Here is a 27513-nt window from a genome sequence, read left to right on the forward strand (position 1 = left end):
ATGTCTATTGTAATGTATAGGAAAGTCAAAAATGTCATAGTTGTGTGTTAGTGCAGAAAAAGGTTTAGTTAATCTACTTAAGTTTGAATAGTTAAATAGTGTGAATTAATCTTATTTGTCCATGTCAAATGAATTTACGTGTTGAATGTGTATGGCGGCATGATCGTAATACTAGTTATGTGTTAGTGCAGTAAATGGTTTAGTTAATCTACTTAAGTTTGAATAGTTAAATAGTGTGAATTAATCTTATTTGTCCATGTCAAATGAATTTATGTGTTGAATTGTTATGGCAGCATGATCGTAATACCAATTATAGGATCATAGCCTAATTACTTGTAATAAGTTAATGTTAGTTTGTAAGTATTTAGTTTAGCATTGAATTGAGTAATAACAAAAATTGAATTGTACCATGTCAAAGTTTTTAATAAACCTTTGTTCAATGATAAGAAAAGTTGTCTGAAATTGTTGTCCAATGCACCACTTGAAAAATACGAACCTAATCACGTGGGAAATTAATGTGTTAAGAAACGAGATAAAGTGTCACGACTGCAACATTGTTTCACTTTCAGACATATTTGAGTTCTTTCTCCTTGTTTTTGTATATAATATCTCAAACTAAATATCCCAAAAGGCGCAGTATAAATACAAATATTAGGGGTACTAAGGGGAGAAATAACTTAAGTATTAGTAAATTTTTTGTGATATCTTGTGCATAGATAATAGTTGGACATAGCTTAGCAGAATTTCTCTATTTGGAATAAAAATCATAAATTGGGACACAACACTTACATTTTGTCATTAAATTGACATCCATTCTCCTTTGCCCAGAACTCCAATCTATCCAAGTCATCCTGCAAGATTTTGACACATTCTGCATTCACTATAGCTCTACCCAACTTTGCATCATCAGCGAACAAATGAACTGTTCCACTTAGATCCTTTCCTATATCATTAATGAACAGATTAAACAGCAGTGGTCCAAGAACAGAACCCTGCAGCACACCACTAGTCACAGGCCGTCTTTTGGACTCTACTACTGAATAAACTACTCTTTGATATCTCTCCATCAACCACCCACCAATCCATCTCACCAACCCTATATCCATTCCCATATGTTGTAGTTTACGGATTAGAATTCCATGTGGTATCCTGCAAATGCCTTTGCCAGGTACAGCAGTATCACTGTAAACCCATTTTTCTTATCCAGTTCAGCCGTCACCTTGTTATAAAACTTGAGCAAGTTACTGAGGCATGATCTACCCTTCACAAAAGACATGCTGTCCCCTGTACAGTATCTCATTTTCATCAATCCATTCCTGTATTTTTCCCTTGACTACTTTCTCCAAGACCTTGACATAATTGGTCGGTAATTTGCAACCATAGTCTTGGATCCTCCTTTATGCAGTGAAACTATTTTCCCCTCTTTCCACACTTTCGCGACTAAACCAGACCCGAGACTCAGATTAAACAACATGGTCAAGGGCACTGATAACTCCTTAGCCGCTTTACCATCCAATCCCACATATGTATTCGCATTAAGGTTCTGTAATAGACTATTCACCTCCTCTTCATTCATCACAATTCCCGTATAAACTAATGGTTCCTTCATTTTTTCAATGTCCCCACCTGGATGATATACTTTTGCAAAGTGTGCACTCAGTAACTCCACTATATCGACTGATTCAGTGACCTCTTTACCATCGTCATTCCTTAAAATCATTTTGCCGTGTACAGTTTTTTTCTTGCTTGCAGCATATTGAAAGAATGTTTGGGATTCTCTTTTGCTTGCATAGCTAATTTCCTTTCATAATCTGCTTTTGCTTTTTTTTACCGCACTCGTTACCCTTCTGGCCTGCACTTTATACCATTCGTGTGCCTGCAGATCACCCCCCTTTCTTTAAATTCCCTCCACAGTTGTTTCTTTTTTTGCAGCTCAAGCTTAATGGTGTTATTCATCTATTTAACCCCTACTTGTTTTACTATTCGGACCCTAGGTATACAATCAGCCATAACCTCCTGTAAATGCTCCTTGACCACTTCCCATGCTCTATCGACGTCCAGCCCTTGCAGTTGTACATGCCATGGCACTGATCCAAGCAATCTCCTAAGCTTGTCATACTTGCCAGCACAGTAATCCCACATATATTGTGTCTTAATCGAAAATTCCACACCTTTAGCCACCTCCCAGGTCAAGACCTTATGATCACTCTCACCAATAGGTGGCAACATGGTCATATTCATTACAGTCAAATTCTGAGATGCTATTACCAGGTCAAGCACTCTCACACCCCTAGTATTTTCAATTACATGCTGTCTCAGATAGTTATCCCTTAATAATTGAATAAAATCCATTTCCTTCCTCACATGTGTCCTCTCCTCCTTCCAATCAATGTTACTATAGTTGAAATCCCCTATAATAATTACTCTCCTTCCACTCATTTCATCAATTTGTTTATGCATACTATCTCCACCATCTATTCCATCACCTGGTCTATAGCAGCACCCAATTGTATATTTTGTTCTGCTAGCCTCAATCTCACACCAAATAGCCTCAAATGAGCTCCTTTCACTATCCTGCGATACAACTTCAATTCTCCTTGGCTGCAGTTCATCAGCTATCATCAATAACACCCCCCCCCCTATTTTATTCTCTCTGTCCCTCCTAAACACACTATAACCTACACATTCTATCCCACTAACTATATCATCTTCCGTCAGCCATGTTTCACTAATGCCAATAACCTGTGGCCAGGAAGAGCCAATGAAGGCCAAAAATTCTTCCTTCTTGTTCCTAATACATGAAAGCATTAGTATACATGAAATGCAGTGATCCCTGCATTTCATGTATACTAATGGATCTTGATGCATTATTCTAAATGTCCCATTCCTATTTTTTTGTCCTTAGTGCTGGCTCGGGTACATTATATACATTCTTACACTCAATTGTCTCACTGATGTCTGCATATCCACTGCCACCCCCCCTCCATGGTAGTTCTAGTTTCCCTGGTTCTGCACATCCATTTTCACTTCATTCACCAACACTTTTTCCAGTCTCTGCACGCCGTCCATTCAAATGCAGGCCATCCATCTTGTATAAGTCCTTTCACCCATCAAACTCATTCCACACCACACCGTCTGCATAACCTGCGCATAATGTCATTTGCGATTATGGCCCTCCTTCTAAACTCCTCCCTGTCATACCGCGGCAACAGACTCACCATTCTAACTCTGTCGCTCTTTTCTTTCACTACCTTTAACAATACTTTCTCAAATCCTCTCTCATAAAAAATTTATCACCTTTCAATTCATTTGTACCCTCCACAATTATTAATTATTTCACCCTCTGTTTTTGCACTCTAATACTCTCACTTACATCCTTAAATTTCGCACCTGGTAAGTATGATTTAGTTACACTCCCATCTATCACTCCTCTTAATAATGAGTCACCATACAACACTCTTTCCTTCATTTCAGAAACTCTCCCACGCTTACGCTGTTTATTTGCGTTAGCCGAATCACTCTGGAAAGAGTTTTGCAGGTGCTCTAATTGTCACAGCGCATTTTGTATCACTGTGCGCAACCTAGTGATCTCACTTCCTACAAATAATTCCTCATTTTTTTTATCATTCAAACCATTTTCTCTCTCTGTATAGTTGCTTTCACTCTTTCTTAGATCACTGCTCTCATTGCCATCTTGTACATCGCAATTCCCTATCAAGCCACTATTTTCACTCACATTCTGGCTTTCTTCAACCATAACTGTCTCACAACCTGACACATACTTCAACTCCTCAATTTGCTTACACTTTCTGCACATTCTCCCACCACTATCACTTTCAATCCAAACTCCAGCCTCATTCGGGAAGGCATACATCACACTGAACAAATTCTCTCACATTATAGTTTTTGAACAATGGTGTCATATTTTTGGACGCCATTATCTTACGTTGCATTGGCGCCATATTCAAATCTATGAAACATAATGTTAAATACTAAATTAAATAACGGATTCACACCAAAATCACACAGACACAACAAGCTACCAAAATTAGACAATATTATGTTATATTCTAATTTTCACTCAAAATTATACTTAGCTTTCGGGAGCTCCTATAGGCACCCAACTGTATATTTCATTCTGCAAGTCTCAATCTCACACCAAATAGCCTCAAATGAGCTCCTTTCACTATCCTGTGATACAACTTCAATTCTCCTTGGCTGCAGTTCATCAGCTATCATCAATAACACCCCCCACCCATTTTATTCTCTCTGTTCCTCTTAAACACACTATAACCTACACATTCTATCCCACTAACTATATCATCTTCCGTCAGCCATGTTTCACTAATGCCAATAACCTATGGCCAGGAAGAGCCAATCAAGGCCAAAAATTCTTCCTTCTTGTTCCTAATACTCCTCCCATATACTTGAAAAATGGTTGAGAAGAATTGTGGAAGAAAAGCTTGGCGAAGAACAAGCTGGATTCAGGTCAAATAGAGACTGTCAGGATCAGATCTTCACTTTACGAGAAATAGTGGAGAAATCATGGGAATATAACAAAGATCTGTATTTAAGTTTTGTCGATTTGGAAAAGGCATATGACAAGGTGCCAAGAGAAGCTATTCAATACGCTACAGTTATATTGTGTAAATGGGGCATTATATCAAACAATACTTAGGTCTTTATTTGAGTTGTAAGTCAGCAGTTAGAATTGAAGGAAATACAGGAAGATGGTTTAATGTTAAATCTGGTGTGAGACAAGGATGTACATTATCTCCTCTATTATTCATTATCTATATGGATCACATTATGAAGGAAAGTGGTATTAAGCATATCAGAATTGGAGATGTTAATGTCAGCTCTTTGCTTTATGCAGACAATGTTATACTTCTAAATAAATCTGCTACAAGTTTGCAAGATTTCCTGACTAAATTGAATAACTGTTGTAATAGATATGGTATGAAAGTCAGCATTAAAAAGACAAAGACAATGAAAATAGGTAGAATTGTTGAAAATGTCAACTGTGTTGTGAATGGAGAACCTGTGGAACAAGTAAAACATGGTTGAGAAGGATTGTGGAAGAACAGCTTGGTGAAGAAGAAATTGGATTCAGGCCAAATAGTGGCTGTCAGGATCAGATTTTCACTTCACAACAAATAGTTGAGAAATCATGGGAATATAACAAAGATCTGTATTTAAGTTTTGTAGATCTGGAAAAGGATGACAAGGTGCCAAGAGAAAAGCTATTCAAAATGCTACAGTTGCATGGTGTCAATAGAGCATTATATCAAGTAATACTTGCTCTTTATTTGAGTTGTAAGTCAGCAATTAGAATTGAAGAAAGTATGATGGTTTAATAGTAATGATGTAAATTTGTCATGCAGTACTATCATATCATGTACACCCCTTGAGGGTACATGGCAGGAATTTGATGATGATTTCCTACCATACTGGGTTTGTTAATTCTGTTGTCTATTTCCATATTTAATTTGCCATCTTCACTAAAAATTATGCCTAGGTAGCTGAAATGCTTTACTTGTTCTATAGGTTCTGCATTCACAATGCTGTTGATATTTTGAATGTTCCTTAGTATTTTCATTGTCTGTCTTGTTATTGCTAATTTTCATACCAAATTTATTACAACAGTTATTCAATTTAGTTCAGAGATTCTTGCAGACCTGTACTGGATTTAATTAGAAGTATAACATTATCTGCATAAAGTAAAGAGCTGAGATTAACATCTCCAATTCTGATATCATGTTTAATACCACTTTCCTTCATAATATGATCCATATGAATAATGAATAATAGAGGGGATAACGTGCATCCTTGCCTGACACCAGATTTAACATCAAACCTCTCACATTTTATAATGTGACAGCCAAGTTAAACAAGAAGAATGTAAACACTATGTTACTTTTGGACTATGCTAAGGCTTTTGACAGGATACAGCATGGAAGACTGTTGCATAAACTGAAGAATATGGGAGTGGATTATAAATATTAGCATGGATAAGATATGGCTGACTAAGATATGAAAGTGGTATAAAGGAGATTTAAGGTGTACAGGGAATGGTCATTGGTCCATTGTTATTCAATCTTTTATGTTAACAACAATGGGAAAGGATTTGAGTTCAGCTATTTTCTGATGATGCAAAGATAGGCAAAGTGATCAGGAACGAATGACGTGCCATACTTGTAGAATGATTTCACTATGCTGGAATTCTGGGCATGTGAAAATTGGCTGTCGGTGCAGTATTAGTAAATGTGGTGTAATCATTACACTTCGGTGTAATGATTACACCTTACCAAAGACTGCAAGTACAACTTAGAGAATAATTGTAATACTGCAGCAAGGATAAGGAAGTTAATTTGCCTTTTTTAAAAAGCCTTGATACAACCTCAGTTATAGTACTGTGTGGAGGTCTGGTCTCTTGATTTCCTTTGTGGACATAAAAGACACTGCCAAACAGGAGAAAGAGAGGTGATATAAATGTGACTAAGACTTCTGAAAGGGTCAGAGAGGATAACAGCAGATGAAATTTTTTCATTTTATACAGAGTAAGGAGAGGACAAGAGAGAGGCATCCTTTAAAGTTGAGAATTCATGCAGTCAAGAAGAGTAGGGAAGGGGTGAGAGCTAGATTTTTCTTTCATAGAGAAGTATGTGATTGGAATGGACTACCTTTTGAGTTTGGGAGTGTGCAAGTAGTGTGAATGAATTCAAGAAAAGGTATGAATATGAAAGCTAATGTAAATGATATGTGGCCTTCCCTTGATAAGTAACTGACCCCTGGAGGTCTCTCTTAATAATAATAAAAACACTTAAATTACTGTATTCATGTAAATTTGAAATGAATCCTGCGATAATCACTGAGAATTTATTTTTGAAACTGCCTCAAAATTTCAAAAACTAAAATGCATTTACAGGAGCAGAGAATCATTAATATTGTATGGTTCACTGAATTATCTGTATTCAAATTTTATTATATTCTTTACTATGAAGTTTAGCAAAACAAGACTATTTCTAATGCTGAACACCTGTCATCATGTCATCTTCCTTATACCCTCTTTTACCTTGCGGTGTCAAGGGTCCATTGATCATCAGACCTCACTCCGTTTACAGGATAAGGTGGTCAGCCTTATGCCCCAGTGTATCCTATGGCCTGTAGTGTTGAGTTCTCAAGGCCAGTTTGCCTGCTTTGCGGGATGAAAAACCCCAGAATAAACTGGGGAAAAAACCCTGCTGTCCACGCCCAAGACTGGCTAAATTGGCTATGGCTGAGGAAGATCCTGAGGAAGATTCTTGCTGAACACCTAAGCTTTATTATTTTAATTGCCTGCCTGAGGAAAAACTTTAAAGGAATCACTAGGTCACATTAGACATGTTTTATCACCTATTTTTAGGTTATTACTATTACTATTATTACGGGCAACTCCAGGGAGTCATTAGACTCGTCGAGGGAGGCCCCAGATCATATTCATCACAACTATTCGACATTCATTCAGTATCTATCATACCTCGCCTTAAACTCATCCACCGTCACAGCATCCACGACAGACTCAGGGAGGGCATTCCACTCATTCACTACTCTAAAAGTAAAGAACCCAGCTCTAACACCTTTACTAACCAAACTTTTGCCCAGTTTCCATGGTTGTCCCCTAGTCCTCCCACAAACAGCCCTGTTCTCAAAAATATCTTCTGAATTAATTTTATAGAAATCCTTCAGTAATTTGAATGCCTCAATCATATCTCCCCCCCTCCACCTATCAACCAATTTTTGCAACCCACAAATCCTCAACCTGTTCTCATAAGGTTCATTCCACAGACCTGCTATCATCTTGGTCACTCGCCTCTGGATCCTCTCCACCTCCTCCCCATCAAGAAGAAACCTAGGTGACCAAATCTGGGCACAGTAGTTGAGATGAGGTCTTATCAAGGCTCGATACAGAGGAACAATAACCAGCTTGTCTCTGCTTGTCAACATATTCTTCAGCAACCAAGTGATTTGATGAGCTGATTTGGCCACTTTTGCAATGTGTCTCCTAAATTTAAATTCCTTATCCACCAACACTCCTAAATCTTGTGCCTCATCAATTTCCTGGCGCACAGTTCCACCAATGCAGTAAACTGCCACTAATCTTTTCACACCAAAATGCATAACCTTACATTTTGCCACATTAAATTGACATCCATTCTCCTTAGCCCAGACCTCCAATCTATCCAAATCGTCCTGCAAAATTTGACATCATCTGCATTCACTATTGCCTCACCCAACTTTGCATCATCCGCAAACAAATGAACTGTTCCGCTCAGATCCTTTCCTATATCATTAATGAACAAATTAAACAGCAGTGGTCCAAGAACAGATCTTTGTGGCACACCACTAGTCACAGGCCGTCTTGTGGACTCTACTCCTGAGTAAACCCACTCTCTGATATCTCTCCGTCAACCGCTCTCCTATCCATCTCACCAACCCTATGTCCATCCCCATATGCTACAATTTACTGATTAGAATTCCATGTGGTATCCTGTCAAAGGCCTTAGCAAGGTCCAGTAGAATGACTGTAAAACCATTATCCTTATCCAGTTCAGCCATCACTACGTGAGCAAGTTACTGAGGCATGACCTACCCTTTACAAAACCATGCTGTCCCCGATACAGTATCCCATTTTCTTCTATCCAATCTTGTATTTTCCTCTTGACTATTTTCTCTAAGACCTTGATAATGATTCCTGTTATGCTGATTGGCCGGTAATTTTCAACAGCAGCCTTGGAACCACCTTTGTGCAGTGGAACTATTTTCCCCTCTTTCCACCCCCCTTGGGACTGACCCAGACCCGAGGCTCAAATTAAACAAAATTGTGAAGGGCACTGACAATTCTTTAGCCGCTTCACGTACGACACGAGCTGGTATACCATCCAATCCCACAGATGCATTGACATTGAGGTTCTGTAATAGACAAGTTACCTTTACTTCATTCATCACAATTCCAGTATAAGCCGTTGGTTCTTCCATTCCTGCAAAGTCACCACCTGGATGATATACTCTTGCAAAGTGCTCGCTCAGTAATTCCACAATATCGACTGATTCGGTTACCTCCCTACCCTCACCATTTTTTAAGATCATTCTACCATGAACATTTTTCCTTTTACTTGCAACATAGTGAAAAAACTGTTTGGGATTCTCTTTAGCCTGCATGGCCAATTTTCTTTCATAATCTGCTTTTGCTTTTCTTACCACCCTTGTTACCATCCTGGCCTGAGCTTTATACTGTTCCTGTGCCTGATGGTCACCTTTCTCCTTAAATTCCCTCCACAATTGTTTCTTTTTTTGCAGCTCAAGCTTAATAGTGTTATTCATCCATTTAACCCCTACTTGATTTATTATTCGGACTCTTGGTATACAGTCAACCATTGCCTCCTGCAAACACTTCTTAACTACCTCCCATGCATCATCAACATCCAGCCCTTGCAGTTTTACATGCCATGGCACTGAGCCAAGCACACACCTAAGCTTATCATACTTACCAGCCTGGTAATTCCACATGTATCCTGTCTTAATTGTAAATTCCACTCCTTTAGCCACCTTCCAAGTCATCACCTTATGGTCACTCTCACCAATTGGTGGCAACATGGTCATGTTCGTTACAGCCACATTCTCAGTTGCAATTACTAGGTCTAGCACTCTCTGCCCCCCCCCCCCCCCGGTATTTTCCACTAGATGTTGCCGCAGATAGTTGTCCCTTAATAATCGCATAAAATCCAATTCCTTCCTCCCATGTGCCCTCTCCTCTTTTCAGTCAATGTTACCATAATTGAAATCACCCATAATAATTACCCTCCTTCCACTCATTTCTTCTATTTGCCTATGCATACTATCCCCACCATCTATTCCATCACCTGGTCTATAGCAGCACCCAATTGTATATTTTGTTCTGCTAGATTCTATCTCATACCAAACAGCCTCAAATGTGCTCTTGTCTCTATCCTACGGTTCAACTTCTATACTCCTTGGCTCCAACTCATCAGCTATCATCAATAACACTCACCCCCCTTTTTATTCACCCTGTCACTCCTGAACACGCTATACCTGTCGCATTCAATCCCACTAGCTTTATCATCTTCTGTCAGCCATGTTTCACTAATACCAACAACCTGTAGCCTGGAAGTGCCAACCAAGGCCAAAAACTCTTCCTTCTTGTTCCTAATACTCCTGGCATTAGTGTATATGAATTGCAGAAGCCCATTTGTCCCATCCCTACTTTGATGCCTTATACTAACTATTGCATTCTGATTTGTTGTCCTTCGTACTCGCTCGGGCATAATATACTCATTCATACACTCAACTACCTCCCTAAAGTCTACATATCTACTCCCCCCCCTTAATAAATCTAGTTTCCCTGAGTCTGTACATCCACTTCCACATCATTCATCAACACTTTTTCAAGCCTCCACACACCAACTCCATTCAAATGTAACCCATCCATCTTATATAAGTCCTTTCGCCCATCGAACTCATTCCACACATCCACAAATTCCACACTACTCTCCATGCATAAATCCCATGACTTCTGTTTAGCTAGTTTTACACAGTGTTTCGCTTTCTTAGATTTGTCTCTCTATTCTCTAAGAGCACAAGCTGACTTATTTGCCAGGAACTTTTGATATGCTTTCCTCTTTTCCTTCACTGCTTCTTTAACTTCCTGTGTTCACCATAGAGTTCTAATTTTTCTATCCTTGCAGACAACTTCATCACATGCCTCTCTAGCTGAATCAATGAGGGTTTTCTTCAGGGCTTGCCACTGAATTTCCAAGGTTTGATTCCTGTTCTCAAACTCTTTCATTTTTTCTTGAATAATGTTTGTATATTTTAGTCTACAGTTCACATCTGAGAGCTGCTCAACTTTTATTCACTTTAAAACTTTCTTACATGTTCTTCTTTGAAATATTAAATTCAATTTTATCCTGCTTTAGACTAAATGATGATCACTTCCAATTTCAAATCCTCTGTACATTCTGGTGTCCTGCACCAGGGAGAAAACATCACTATCAACAATAACATAATCAATGAGACTTTTCTTATTCCTTGCCTCTTCTCTCCATGTGAATTTGTGCACATTTTTATGTTGGAACATGGTGTTAGTAATAACCAGTCCAAATGTCCTGAGCAGAAATTCAACAAATATTTGCCATTATTATTAGCTTTGCTCTTTTCTCCAAATTTTCCCAAAATATTTTTGTATGTCTCGCAATCATTCCCTACTCTGCTATTTAGATCCCCAACAAGGACCAACTTTTCCTTTTTCATTGTGTCTGTTGCTTTTTCTAAAGCCTCAAAAAATTCCTCCACTTCTACCTTAGTAAAACCTTCTGTATGACCATAGGCACAAATAAGTCTCATTGTCCAGTTCCCCATTCTCATATTTTCCCACATTACTCTACTTGAGACTGCCTGCCATTCAAGAAGATTAGCCTCCTATTTTGTGTTGAATACTATGGCTACTTCTTTTCCTTGATGATCATTGCCTGAATATAACATTTTGTATTTATTGCTCAGAAAGATCTCACCAGTTTTTGTCTTTTTTATTTCAGTCACCCCTATTATGTCAATCTGGTACTTATATAATTCCTCAGCTAGCTCCATTTCTTTGCCATTCAGGCTTTTTATGTTGATAGTACCGATCTTTAACTCTGGTGATGTTGAGTTGGGGTGTGTTTTCAGATTTGTTCCAGTATCTGACTTTTCGCCCTGGTTCCCTGGCGAAAACAACGGGGGCCTTGTTTAACTGGGCAACGCTCCAGCCAGCATGAAATTTTATCAGGCTGTACCATCATTTTTATTTTGGTTTAACCAATAAAAATATAATTTGGTCGGCTAAATCCCAAATTGCCAGCCCATCCTCATTCATTCGGTATCCAACAGGGTGCACCATAAGAAGGTGAGGATCGGACATCAGGTCAGAAGCCCTGGTCGGTTCTCCGCATTCCTTTAAAGGTTATGTGGAGGTCTCCTCTCAGTTATACAGCTTTGACACTTAAACACCCTAAGAAAACAAATATACAAGGATTAAAACATTATCAGAAATTTAAGTGTGATATTACCTCTCTGTTCCAAAATAAATAAAAAAAAGTAACTTTAACATTAAAAAAAATACTACTCACTGACTTGCATTTTGCAATATGCTTCTGAAGTCTACTCTGAGGAACTCTATGAGCAGGCTGATAAGGACAGGACACAAAAACATCATGTTTTCTTAAATAGGTTGCCATTATTAACCTAAAAAAAATTATACTTTTCAGGTAGTTTAAGCAAAAATAAGTCTATTTATGATTAATTAAGCAGTGTTTAAATCCACAAACCATCTATTATAATATAACACAATTAACAGTATAATGCACACTCAGTAAAAAATTAGTAAAATAAAAATACTTGAGCCATTTTCTATTCATAACTAGATAAAGCCCCTCTCCCCCAAATTTCTTTACTCATATTTTATAATACAGTGACCGAATGAGTTGGATAAAAGTAATGGTTTAGAGTAATACTGCTGGACTTTGCAAAAGCCTTTGACAGGATGCCACATGGAATTCTAATCAGTAAACTGCAGCATATGGAGATGGATATATGGTTGGTGAGATGGATAGGAGGGTGGTTGATGGAGATAAAAGAGAGCAGTTTATTCAGGAATAGTCTGAAAGAAGGTCTGTGACCAGTGGCGTCACAGGCTTTCTGTGAAAAAAAAAACTTTTCTTTGCATGACTGAGTCAAAATTCCTCCATTCAAAGGACTTTTTCTGAAACTTTCTTGAAGGAATCAAATATACCCAAGTAATGCTCAATTCTTAAAATAAAATGAATCTCTTAATCTCTTTAAAAAAAGAACAACAAGAGGTCATCCTAGAAAGTTGAATAAAGGTATGGTTAAGAGTGTGAGGACTATTTTTTACATGCAGAGTTGTGAATGAGTGGAATGGGTTGCCAGAGTCAGTTGTGAGGGCTTTCTGTTAATGGGTTCAAGGAGAGGTATGATACATTTTTTGGAAATTATGGAGACAACTACCGTGTTTGAATAAAAACTTTAGTTTACTATTACTAAAATTTTACAATTCGACGTTTCGACCTTTATGTTAAGGTCATCTTCTGGAGCGTACAAATATACACAGGAAACAAGCTATACTACAATCATACTGGTTCGTTAAAGACACTGACTAACCGCTACCACAATTGTTGGCCTGACCTCTGGTGGAAAAAAAAAAAAAAAAATTTGTACATCAGCACTAAAGCCATCCCATACATTAAAGGGTTATCAGAAAAAATCAACAGAATCCTACAACATTATAACCTTAATGCCACCTTTAAACCACCCACTAAACTTAAAACCATATTCAGCTCCTCTAAGGACCCTCTCCTCCCATTAGCACATCCTGGAGTCTATTGCATCCGCTGCACCTGTAACTTACCGTACATTGGTGAAACAGGACGGACAATCCCTATACGCAAAAAAGAACACATTAGACACATTAAATATAACCATTATGGTGAAGCAGGCCTCTCAGACCACGCACTCAACACCTTACACCAAATCAACTGGAAAAGCACCTGCTCCTTACACCATACAAAAACATGGTACGAAAGAAAATTTAAAGAATCCTGCAAAATCCTGATAAACCACCCAAATATCAACAATAAAGATGGTATGAAAATTCCAAGGATCTGGATGGCACACATTCAGCCAACCTAATTTGAAAGATTCAACACAAGTCAGGACTCTAGCCAATCTTCTATTATTAGAAACCATTCCACTCCAACTGGCTGGAATGATGTTAATATAATGTTAATATATGTATATAGTAGACAACACAAATAATAGGACTTTAGCCCTGATGTACAAATTTTTTTTTTTTTTTTTTTTTCCACCAGAGGTCAGGCCAACAATTGTGGTAGCGGTTAGTCAGTGTCTTTAACGAACCAGTATGATTGTAGTATAGCTTGTTTCCTGTGTATATTTGTACGCTCCAGAAGATGACCTTAACATAAAGGTCGAAACGTCGAATTGTAAAATTTTAGTAATAGTAAACTAAAGTTTTTATTCAAACACGGTAGTTGTCTCCATAATTTCCAAAAATGCATTCGGATCACCGTGCAAGCCTAAAAGAAAGGAGAGGTATGATAGATTATGTGGATAGTTTGTGTCTCCTGCGATGAGTCTTCAGACTTCATGACAGTGCCTGTACAATAATAATAACAACACTCTTTACAGACTGCCTCTATCATATTTTTTGTTCTAAGTAAACAAAGAATGATACTATGTTAGCGCACATTATGTCTTTGTTTATATTTAATACTTACTTTTTGCTTTATACATTCAATTCCCAGATCATTTCTCCAAAATGATCTGTGAAATGAATGTTTTGAAAGAATTGAATACTGAGCTGCCTAAAAGTTCTATGTAATCTGCAAATTTAGACTTAGATCTTCCATTTGCTATAATTCTGCTGTTCTTTTCATTCAAAAAAAAAAAAAAAAAAAACTTTTCTTTGCATGACTGAGTCAAAATTTCTCCATTCAAAGGACTTTTTCTGAAACTTTCTTTAAAGAATCAACTGTACTACCAAGTAATGCTCAATTCTTAAAATAAAATGAATCTCTTAATGTTTTGCATTTAAAAAGATTATTTTTAGTAAATGATTCAGTGAATAATCTTCATTCTGTTACATTTTTCACTGTTTCTTTCATCGTCAGTAACTGGGAATATGTGCACATTACAGTAGGCGGTTGTTTGAAGTCAACAATGGTTCACAATAATTGGGACAAAGATGGCATTGAGGATTTGGATTAATGTAGTTCTAATTACTCAGGCTAAACTGTATGTCATCACATGAGATCTGTTTCAAGTATTCTAAATGAAATTGCACAAAGAATAAGAGATAGGAGTCAGAGTTTAGTAGCCTTTAAAATACATCTTCTACAGCAACACAGTCCAGTATTTTTGCTATTGTTGCTAAAAATATTTATCAAAATCCATTTTTAAAATGTCCAAATCTGCAGCTCTATTTGAATTTTGGAGTAAAAAATAAAAAGTCACATAAAACCAAATCAAAGAAATAATGGAGATATTTCACTTTAGATCTTTAGGTAAAATGGCATAACAATTTTCAAGCCATTTTGACTGGATTTGCAGAGAAAATTGCTACAATATGGAAAAAAATTATGCAATATAATGAAAACACAAGGATATACATTGATTCTATAACAACCCCTTACTAACTTGTAGGTCTCTATCATACCTCCCCTCTTATTGTGTAGAGGCTTAAGTGCTGTGAGGACATCATTGGAGGCTTAATGGAATGTATACATCACTCAGAAAGGATTAACATAGGTTTAATACTTCCTATATTTCGTCCTAGTCACTAGGACATCTTCGGGGATTACAAAAACAACTAATGTAACATGAATACAATTATTATACAATACTAAACCCAACCAGGTGGGTGACACTAAAGTCCTATCTAGGTGGAGTGCCCTCTAAGGGTGGTTGTAGGTGGCCTGGAATGTAAGGTGGGACCTCTGGTGATGTTTCCCAAATCTTTGGAGGCTTAATGCAACCGTATTTATTGAGATTTCTGAGAGCTGCTTTAAGAATAGTCTCTCGTTCTTGAATTTGCTGTGGTGGAGCATGGTGGTTTTCTTCCAAGAGACCCTGTGGGTGGTGTCCAAGACATTATTATTATTATTCAGGCCTCTGTGGAGTCAAAAGACTCATCGTGGGAGGTCCTTCCTAAGAACATAAAGTCTGTCAAGACTCGTTGAGGGGAGCCCCCCCCCCTAAGAAACACAAAGACTATCATACCACTCCTTAAACTCATTGACCGTTCTCGCTTTCATCACTCCATCAGGCAATGCATTCCATGGTTCAACCACCCTCCACGCAAAGAAACCACTCCTCACCCTCTTGCTCACAGTTTCCTTTCGTAACTTCCAGGGATGGCCTCTTGTCATCACTCCTTCCCACTGTTCAACCAAGCAAAAGAACTCCCCAGTGTCAACCCTGTAACCACCTCTCAACAGTTTAAAAGTCTCAATCATATCACCTCTCCTTCTTCTATCCACCAAACTCTGCAGTCCACATTCCCTCAGCAGATCCTCATAACTATCCTTGTACAGTCCTGAAACCATCTTTGTACCCTTTCCACAGTTAATTTATCCCCTTCAAATCCTGGGGACCAAATCTGAGAACAATAGTCCAAGTGTGGTCTGATCAGAGACTTATACAACGGAATGATCATCCTCTTATCTCTGCAGGTCAGTGCCCTATTCATAATTGCAGCAATCCTCTGTGTTACCTCCACTTTTGTAATGTCCCCTAAACTTCAGGTTTCTATCAATCATCAACCCCAGATCTCTTGTCTCCCCTACTTCCTCCAGTATAACTCCTCCCATAGAGTATGCAGCATCTCATCAATGTTTCCCAAACCTCAAGACCTTACATTTTGCTGCATTAAACTGACACCCCCCATTCATTTGCCCATTTATCTAGCTTATTTAAATCATCTTGCAGGGCTACCACATCTGCACTATTACTAATAATCCTTCCCAGCTTCGCATCATCCGCAAGCAACTGAATATCCCCTTGCAATCCACTGGCAATGTCATTGATATAAAGGTTAAACAATATAGATCCTAGTACTGAGCCCCTGTGGGATCCCACTTGTAACCCTCTGCCTCCTTGAAATTGCTCCACCATACACAACTCTCTGATACCTATCAGACAGCCAACAGCCAATCCTGAATCCAGTTGACCAATCTGACATCCAGACCCATTTGCTGCAACTTAAATATCAGCTTATCACGTAGCACCCTGTCAAATGCCTTTGCTAAGTCTAAGAAAATTGCAGTATATGCCTTTCCCTCATCTAATGTTCTTGTAACTTTATTATAAAAGGCTAGCATATTGCAAAAACAAGAGCACCCTTTCACAAATCCATGTTGACTCTCACAGAAAACATTACCCTCATCTGCCCAATGATGTATACGGTCCCTCACTACTTTCTCCAAGATCTTAACAACTACTGATGACACACAGACTGGCTTATAATTAGACACTTCCAGTCTGTTACCACACTTATACAATGGCACTTTTCAGTGAAAGTCTGGCTTTGGCAAAGGTGCCCAAGCCAGACTTTCACTGAAAAGCCAGGTTAAAGGCACTGTCAGTTTCCTAGCACATTCTCTCAAAACTCGAGGTGAAATACCATCCAGTCCCACAGCTTTACTGACATCCAGAGTACTCAGTATCTAAAACACACTCTCCTCCTGGTCAGCCAAGCCTGACTGACCATAGTTGTGTTTACAGATGTAAGACTTGTGTTCATCCAGACGGATGGATGCTGATCTGCCAGTCTGTCCAAAGTACGACAGCTTACAGGAACAGGGTACTTTGTAAACTTCAGGCAGAGAGAGAGAGAGAGGAGGGAGCTGATCTTTAGTAGAACGGATAAGGGTACTTTCTGACCCCCCCCTCACTGAAAGGTCCACATCCTATATAAAAAACTCTACTCACTTTAAAGCCCTCATAGAAAATTTAACCTTGAATAACGCAGACATATTGGTGAACTTTGATATCTCCTCTTTGTTTACCAATATTCCCTTAACTGACACCTAATCTCTCTTAGAAAGCGTTTTTCTGTCTGACATTTTAGATCTCTATTCCTTTGCCATTAACTCTGGGTATTTTTCTTGGAAGAACAAAATCTACAAGCAGATAGAGGGAACCGCTGCGTTTCCCCCCCTCTCACCCCCTCTTGCCAATTTTTATATGGAAGATTTCGAAAAATGAGCCATAGACTCAGCCACACTCAAACCTTCTATCTGGCTAAGATATGTAGATGATGGGTTCTCTATTTGGCCTCATGGCCCAGACACGTTAGACTCCTTCCTCAGTCATCTCAACAGCCTACATCCAAGAATTGAGTTTACTATGGAAAAAAACAGAACAACTATTTACCCTTCCTAGACACCTTAGTTACATGCCTGCCTAATGGTACACTTGCCTTCACTGTATACAGAAAACCCACACACACACAGGCAGATACATTCACAAACTCTCTCACCACCACCCCCTCTCAACAATATGGCATTATTAAAACTCTTACCAAGAGAGTGCATAATCTTTGTTCCAGTGGAACCATCCTCACTACTGAGCTTAACCACATACACAGCACTTTCCTCTCCAATGGCTACAGCAATCACAGTATCAAAAAAATAATCAGTTCCTCCCACATTCCCCGTCCTTCTTGCCAACAAGTTTAAAAATGCCATCACCATACCCTACATCCGTGGCACATCCGAAAAAATAGCCAAGATTCTAAAAAAGTACAACCTACACACCGCAAACTTGCTACCCTTATCTGTTCTACTAAAAATCAGCTCCCTTCCTGTTCCTGTAAGCTGGCGTACTTTGAACAGACAGGCAGATCAGCATCCATCTGCCTGGAGGAACACAAATCTTACATCTGTAAACACAACTATGGTCAGTCAGGCTTGGACACCACCCACAGGGTCTCTTGGAAGAAAACGACCAAGCTCCACCACAGTAAATTCAAGAAAGAGAGACTATTCTTAGAAGCAGCAGCAGCTCTCAGAAATCAACCAAATCTCAATAAATACAGTTGCATTAAGCTTCCGAAGATTTGGGAAACACTCATCACCTTACATTCCAGGCCACCTACAACTGCCCTTAGAGGGCACTCCACCTAGATAGGACTTTAGTGTCACCCACATGGTTGGGCTTAGTATTGTATAATAATTGTGTTCATGTTACATTAGTTGTTTTTGTAATCCTTGAAGATATCCTAGTGACTAGGATGAAATATAGGAAATATTAAACCTATGTTAATCCTTTCTGAGTGCTGTATACATTCCATTAAGCCTCTAACGTCAGTTCCTCTCTTCCTCCTATCCACTAGCCTCTGTAAATTGCATCTTCTCAACCTTTCCTCATATTCAATATTCCAGAGGTCAGAAACTACCTTAGTCAGTCGCCTCTGGACCCTTTCCAACATCTCTTCATCCTTTTTGAAAACCAGGTGACCAAATCTGTGCACAGTAGTCCATGTGTAGCCTAATCAAAGGCTTATACAATGGAACAAGAATCTCCCTATTTCTACAAGTCAGTGCCCTCCACATCATTCTCAGATGTCTTTGTGTTGTCCTCACAATTTTGGCAATGTGTCCTCTAAATTTCAGATCCTGATTGACTATCACCCCAAGATCTCTTATTTCCTCCACCTCTGACAATATATCCCCACCAAGCATAAATTCTACATCCAATCTTTGTTTTCCAAATTTTAAAACCTTACTTTAATTAAATTAAGGGGATATTAGATCCTACATCATTTTAAAACCGAATAAGAAACTCAAAGATATCGGAGAGTTTCATGCCGAATATGGTATAAAAACTATAAAAGTATCGACGAATACTAGCACGAGCTAAATGCAAGTAGTCCCAGGGCGTACAAACACGGGCAACTCGTTGCAAAGGTGGGGGAAAGTTCTAATCGCTATTCATGGTATTTTTCATTATGTAAAAACACATTTTCTAAGAAATGTATGCTGTTATTACATTATGGTGGGAGGTCACTACCCAGACCGGTTTCAGCCTTTATTGAGGCTTCATCAGTGAGTAGCTAGACCAATTAATACCAAAGGGTATAGCGAAAAGAACTTATATACTCTGCTATATTGCTACATTGAACTCGCATCCCCGTTCCCGTGCCCATTCACTCAATTTATTCAAGTCTTTCTTGTAAGGGCACAATCTATTCTTCATAGTTCATTCCAACTTTGCATCATCTGCAAACAACTGAATATCTCCATCCAAGTCTTCACCTATATCATTAACATGCAAATTAAACAGTAATGGCCCTAAAACAGACCCCTGAGGTACACCACTAGTGACTTTCCTCTTCTGGAATACTGCTTCCCCCTCCCATGCACAACTTGCTGACCTATCAGATAGCAGTCTCCGATCCAATGCAGTAATCTAATATCTAACCTCATCTGCTCTAGTTTGACTATCAACTTATCATGAGGTACTTTATCAAAAACCTTTGCGAAATCCAAGTATATTACTGTGTATCCTTTTGCTCTGTCCAAGGAAGCAGTCACTTTATTGTAATAAGTAAGTAGATTACTAAAACATGACCACCCTTTAGCAAATCCATGCTGTCCATCAAAGATAATACCATCGTTATCAACCCAACTTTGGATCCTAGTTGTCACAAGCTTCTCCAACAACTTAACCACAACACCTGATGCACAGATAGCCTATAATTGCATGCTTGAGTTCTATCATCTCTCTTATGAAGTGGCACAATCTTGCCCTCCTTCACTCCTTTGGAACTTGACCAGTGCAAGACTCATATTAAAAAAATATATCAAGGCAGATGTCAACTCCCTGCACATTTTTTCAGAATACGTGGTGATATATTATCTAGTCCCACAGCCTTATTAACAAGTTTGCTCAACTTCCCATACACCTCTTGCTCACTTACAGTCGAGCTCTCTTCACCATCATCAACTGCTCTCAATCTCTCCATGAAGTCATATTCACAAGAACGAAAGACCCTTATGAACTGCTCATTAAGTATCTCCACTATATCTCCTGCAACAGTTGTCCTTATACTATTTTCTCCAATCAGTTAAGTTGTTGGAGAAGCTTGTGACAACTAGGATCCAAAGTTGGGTTGATAACGATGGTATTATCTTTGATGGACAGCATGGATTTGCTAAAGGGTGGTCATGTTTTAGTAATCTACTTACTTATTACAATAAAGTGACTGCTTCCTTGGACAGAGCAAAAGGATACACAGTAATATACTTGGATTTCGCAAAGGTTTTTGATAAAGTACCTCGTGATAAGTTGATAGTCAAACTAGAGCAGATGAGGTTAGATATTAGATTACTGCATTGGATCGGAGACTGCTATCTGATAGGTCAGCAAGTTGTGCATGGGAGGGGGAAGCAGTATTCCAGAAGAGGAAAGTCACTAGTGGTGTACCTCAGGGGTCTGTTTTAGGGCCATTACTGTTTAATTTGCATGTTAATGATATAGGTGAAGACTTGGATGGAGATATTCAGTTGTTTGCAGATGATGCAAAGTTGGAATGAACTATGAAGAATAGATTGTGCCCTTACAAGAAAGACTTGAATAAATTGAGTGAATGGGCACGGGAACGGGGATGCGAGTTCAATGTAGCAATATAGCAGAGTATATAAGTTCTTTTCGCTATACCCTTTGGTATTAATTGGTCTAGCTACTCACTGATGAAGCCTCAATAAAGGCTGAAACCGGTCTGGGTAGTGACCTCCCACCATAATGTAATAACAGCATACATTTCTTAGAAAATGTGTTTTTACACATTTTCTAAGAAATTTCTTTGGATCCTAGTTGTCACAAGCTTCTCCAACAACTTAACCACAACACCTGATGCACAGATAGCCTATAATTGCATGCTTGAGTTCTATCATCTCTCTTATGAAGTGGCACAATCTTGCCCTCCTTCACTCCTTTGGAACTTGACCAGTGCAAGACTCATATTAAAAAAATATATCAAGGCAGATGTCAACTCCCTGCACATTTTTTCAGAATACGTGGTGATATATTATCTAGTCCCACAGCCTTATTAACAAGTTTGCTCAACTTCCCATACACCTCTTGCTCACTTACAGTCGAGCTCTCTTCACCATCATCAACTGCTCTCAATCTCTCCATGAAGTCATATTCACAAGAACGAAAGACCCTTATGAACTGCTCATTAAGTATCTCCACTATATCTCCTGCAACAGTTGTCCTTATACTATTTTCTCCAATCAGTGTCATCATTCCATAATCATTCTTTTTTTTTTGCTGGCTATATATCAAAAGAACTCCCTAAGATTCTTTTTGGCTTCATTTGCTAAGTGCTGCTCATACCTTACTTTTACTACCTTTACCAACCAAGTCATCTACCTTGCCTGGTCTTTGTAATTCTCATGGAATTGGTTATTACCACTTCTCTTATGCCTCCATAATGCCCTTTTTCTCTGTATTGCATGCTTAATCTCTTCATTCATCCATTTCACGCCTACCTTATTTAACCTTCTCACCCTTGGAATACATTTAGACATTGCTTCTATTAGATAGTTCTTGAATATCCCCCAAGCAGCATTGATCTTTTTTCCAGCTAACTCCTCATTCCATGCTACACCTGTAAGCTGTGTCCTGAGCTCTTCATAATCACCAGTTTCACAGAGATCTTAACACTGCTGGCAACCATCCAGGTAATCACTTCATGGTCACTCTCACCAATTGGAGGATGACTGAACACCTCACTTATAATAATTACATCCTCTGATGAGATGATCAAATCCAAGATCCTCACTCCTCATGTGCCATCTGTTACATACTGTCTGAAGTAGTTGTCCCTCAAAAACTCAAGAAACTCATCTTCTTTAGTTCCAGTTGCTATCTTATCATCCCAGTGTAAAACTCTATGTAGCTTAAAAATACCAAAGCACTTTACATCGATTTTTACAAGTCTCAAAAATAACCTTGTTTGTCTCTATGTAATTTTTGCTAAATATATAATGTAAATAACCCTATGGAAATTGATTGTATTTACAGTTTTGACTAAAGTTTCTAGAATGTCAAAAATAAAGGCAATGCTTTGCCATCGGAACTTTGTATAACGTATAATAGCCATGTATATCAGCATAAGAAAGTTGTTTACGATTAAGTGTGTGAGAAAGTTGTTTGTAAGCTCTGCGCATGAACACCTTCAAAGCTTGTATCAAAGAGGTCCGCTAGTTTCAGAAGTTTCTGCTGCCTGACAAGACAAAGAAAAAAGGAGCGCACGGAGGAGAAGAAAGAACGGGCCGGCTTTAACAAAAGGATCAAGGAGAACTGCTGATTTCTTCGGGGTTTACAACCCTTGGTACAAGGTCCCGAGAATCTGGCAGAGAACTAGGGCAGTTTTCAGCAGAGAACCAGAGGCAGTCGAGAGGAGACGAGGTCCAGTTGCTGACAGAAGGAAAGGCAAAGTGCTGTTACCAAAGAGAGCCAGAGGCAGTCGGTGGAGAACCAGAAGCATATTGACCCAGAGAAACAGACTTTATGGCGAACCCATGCCAGAAGAAAAGAATTGGGAAGTCAACCGAAGCCAAAAGCTGCAGAACAATCTTCAAGCCTGCATGCTGAAACTTCTTGCCTGAGCTTTTGAGTGCCGGGAAAATTGCAGTCCAAGTTAATACCCCGACGAAACGCCCCTTGAAGCAAGGCCTAAGATGAAAGAAGAACCATAGACTTTGATGCAGGATCTTTGGAAAGTGTCGTGACAAACAGCCTCCGTAAGTATGTCCAACCTCTAATGTACATTCTTTTTGTAATCTAGGAGATGTGTCATAGATGGACTGATAAGAAATAGTAATAAGAAATATCTATAAAGAGAGTCCTCTGATTTGTTGTTAACTGGAATATAAATTGTAAGATAACTTGCCATAACTAGCTAATCTCTAGAGTCCTGAGTTGTTGTTAACTGGAATATTAATTGTAAGATAACTTACCATAGCTAGTTAATCTTTTTATGAGTAAATTAGTCTCGGCAATTTGGTTTTCTTAAGCAGAGAAGTAACAGAGAAAATATATTGTTTTGTCATTTAATATTCAAAAGAGAAAGTTGGTTTCTTTATACCAAAAGGATAGGTAGAGAGAGAAAAGTAAATTCCCTATCGCTTATTTAATGTACTTTATTTTAAATGTAAATAAATGTGTTTTAATTATGTCTATAGAGTGCCGCCTGATTGGTAAGTTTACAATGAACTGTTCCTAAAAAAAATATCAGACTTGTGAGCGGGAAACCAAGTGAGATAGCCGAAGCATATAGTTAAGTGCAAATAGACCACGACTGTTTGTGTAAAGTTTTACTGAAGGAATTTGTGTTAGAGAAATCAACCAGCCATATTACTGAGTTTTATGCCAATTAAAAGATATTAGTGGTGCAGTCTCAATAAAAAATAAATTTTCTCTATCCATAGGCATAAGACTCATAGTGCAAAAGATAGATAAACATAGTACGCAATAGTATAAGCAAGAAAGGTTACGAGAGAGAGAAAGCGTGCACTGCTAATTAGAACAACGGTATTTCAAAGGCACAGTAACCAAGCAGGCTGTATAAATAACAAGTAGTAGCACACAATATTACACCAGTGTATACTGTCATAATTAAAATCACCCATAATGATCTTCTTTTATTTGCTTGGCTAATTTGATTATATGTCCACATTACGAGGTCTATAACAACACCCAACCAAGTATTTCATTCTATTCACCTCCATCTCACGCCATACTGCCTCAAACCCACTTTCACTATTTCCCTCTTGCATCTCTACTTTGTATGGACATAACTCTTTCTCTATCATCAACAGCACTCCCCCCTCCCTTTTTACCCTTTCTATCCTCACAAAACACATCATACCCTTCCATCTCTATTCCTGTCAGGATGTCGTCTTCATCCAACCATGTCTCACTTATTCCAACAATTTTTGGGTGAATAGACTTAATTAATCAACCTTTTCATTTGCCTTGTCATACACTTCTAGTATTCATATACAAACACAACAGCTCATTTGTGGATCTACAGCTAGTTCCACTGACACACACAAAAAAAGCAAGAGTATCAAGTATTTTGATGAAAAATACATTTCAGGATAGAAATTCTGACTGACTGATTCCATATGGAATCATTATATTCTGGTAGCAAATATTCAACTTCTGAGCTTATACTCTATAATCCAATATATGCATATTATTCTACTAAGTCATAAAAACCGATATTGGTAAGATTTATACGTATAATACATATAGTTCGCACACTGTTTGTAGGTCCCTGCTTCGCATCTTTCCAAGAATAGTCGATTCATGCTGAAGGGGAGAAAGAAATGAAGGACGTCCGAATTGGTCGCTAACACGGGAAATCACGTGCTTTATAGGTAAAATTTTCCAACTGTTATACAAGCAACATAGTTAACTACAATAATCATAAAAGAGAAGTTAATTTTCTGACCGGTAATAATAAACAACTCATCCCACAACACAGACTGATTACCCTATTATCGGAATGGATTCTCCTTTTTCTGAGATGCGCAGGAGTGTCGAAGAATCTCTAATCGGTGGGCAAACTATACCTGTTATTATATTAAAGAAATGGAACTACGAAGTACAATACCAATTGGAATCATTCCCCACATAATATGGGCTACGAAAGCCAAGACAGTTAGTGATTCCAATTGGAATCACTAGGGCAGAAAGAGTTAAATCCTTCATCATGAATGTCTAACGGGCAGTAAATTAAGACAGATGGTACCAATCTCCTCTTCTGTCTTCGCCTGCTAGCATTTAGCTGGGCATAGTGGGATGGCCTTCACGCCTTGGGAGGCCCTACCAGGAGTAATGATACTCCCGACATGCTTCATCCATCCCGACCAGGCCCCCCCCCCACCACCACAGTGAGGCAGCATAGCAGGACTTGGGAAGGGGGGGGGGGGAATTAGCACAACGAAAATTAGTACAAGTTAATTCAATAATGTTCGCCTGAGGAAACTACAATATTGTAGCATTAGTCCTGAGATTGATAACCAATTGAAATGCGTACTTTTATATTTGTCAACATGCTGCACCATATACATACGTGCTAATACTCTTTATGATTATGCCATAATTAATTATTAATACTTATTTACTAAAATAAACAGCCAAAAGGTTCACATCAGCAATACAAAATTATATAAATTAAGTGGATATTGAATCCAACATTATTTCGAAGAAGCTGACTATGGAAACTATACACGTTTTGTGCGAAATTTGACCACATATCTTACAGGAATACACTCGCCACCATACTATGAGTTGCCCTATAATAAATTTAGTTTAATCCTTTATCCAAGTGTGAGCAAACAAAGTTTGTGCCTGAAAGTATCTTCAGGACTGGGGTAAGGTGGTACAACAGCATGGCAACTCGTTGCAAAGGTGGAGCAAGCTACCAACACTATCTCAGTATCTCCTATAATGCAAAACACATTTCCTTGCGGATATGTCTAATGTTATGCATTAAGGGAAGGGCCACTACACAGACTAGTTTCGAACTTTATTGAGGTCTCTTCAGTGGGAGCCAGGCCCGAGTGGAGATACCAGGCAGAAGCATTAGCAGGTCATCTCTACCTATAGGAGTTGCCAAATGGTGTGCCACCCTTTTTTAATAAATTACTCTGGATTTAGAGAAAGATGTTGAAAGTTTATTTTTCATTTGGTTAGAGTATAATAAATTTAGTTTAATCCTTTATCCAAGTGTGAGCAAACAAAGTTTGCGCCTGAAAGTATCTTCAGGACTGGGGTAAGGTGGTACAACACCATGGCTCCCACTGAAGAGACCTCAATAAAGGTCGAAACTAGTCTGGGTAGTGGCCCTTCCCTTAATGCATAACATTAGGCATATCCGCAAGGAGATGCGTTTTGCATTATAGGAGATACTGAGATAGGAGTGTTGGTAGCTTGCTCCACCTTTGCAACGAGTTGCCATGGTGTTGTACCACCTTACCCCAGTCCTGAAGATACTTTCAGGTGCAAACTTTGTTTGCTCACACTTGGATAAAAAATTTATTATACTCTAACCAAGTGAAAAATAAACTTTCAACATCTTTCTCTAAATCTAGAGTAATTTATTAAAAAAGGGTGGCACACCATTTGGCAACTCCTATAGATAGAGATGACCTGCTAATGCTTCTGCCTGGTATCTCCACTTGGGCCTGGCTCCCACTGAAGAGACCTCAATAAAGGTCGAAACTAGTCTAGGTAGTGGCCCTTCCCCTAATGCATAACATTAGACATATCCGTAAGGAGATGTGTTTTGCATTATAGGAGATACTGAGATAGGAGTGTTGGTAGCTTACTCCACCTTTGCAACGAGTTGCCATGGTGTTGTACCACCTTACCCCAGTCCTGAAGATACTTTCAGGCGCAAACTTTGTTTGCTCACACTTGGATAAAGGATTAAACTAAATTTATTATACTCTAACCAAGTGAAAAATAAACTTTCAATATGAGTTGCCCTAGCTGCTAGAGCAACTCATAGTATGGCGGCGAGTGTATTCCCGTAAGTTCACTGGTCAAATTTCTCATGAAACTTATATAGTTACTGTAGTCAGCTTTGAAATAATGTTGGATTTAATATCCACTTAATTTGTATAATATTAATACTTATGTTAGTTTAATGTATGAACTTAAAAAAAATAGGAAAGGTATTTATGAGTAAGTTTGTTGAGACTGGACCTTGTCTTATAGAAAAAGAATTGAGAAACACTGATCCTTAAGATTCCCCGACTCTTCCCTTTTCTAATCGCACGTGCATTCATTATGCATTTTGCACAATGCATCTGCCAGTAGGCAGAAATATGCAGCAGCAAGTGCATTATTGTTGTG

The 27513-nt window shown here is 38.5% G+C and overlaps 1 protein-coding gene across 2 annotated transcripts in view; it reads right to left on the bottom strand.

Moving 5' to 3' along the window:
- The window catches only part of arx (asterix), a 296423-nt gene that overhangs the window by 254271 nt on the left and 14639 nt on the right, over window positions 1-27513 (bottom strand). Inside the window, exon 2 of one of the 2 annotated variants that reach the window (XM_090404855.1) lies at window positions 12165-12279. In XM_090404855.1, coding sequence (XP_090260981.1) covers window positions 12165-12272 — 108 coding nt within the window. In that variant the 5' untranslated portion in view covers window positions 12273-12279. Of the gene's footprint in view, window positions 1-12164; window positions 12280-27513 lie in introns of those variants that run through there. The other variant, XM_090404856.1, reaches the window with a different exon arrangement.

Source organism: Typopeltis vanoorti, chromosome 15 (genome assembly GCF_054136105.1).
Source record: "Typopeltis vanoorti isolate ZY-2024b chromosome 15, IOZ_Tvanoo_1.0, whole genome shotgun sequence".
Taxonomy (NCBI): domain Eukaryota; kingdom Metazoa; phylum Arthropoda; class Arachnida; order Uropygi; family Thelyphonidae; genus Typopeltis; species Typopeltis vanoorti.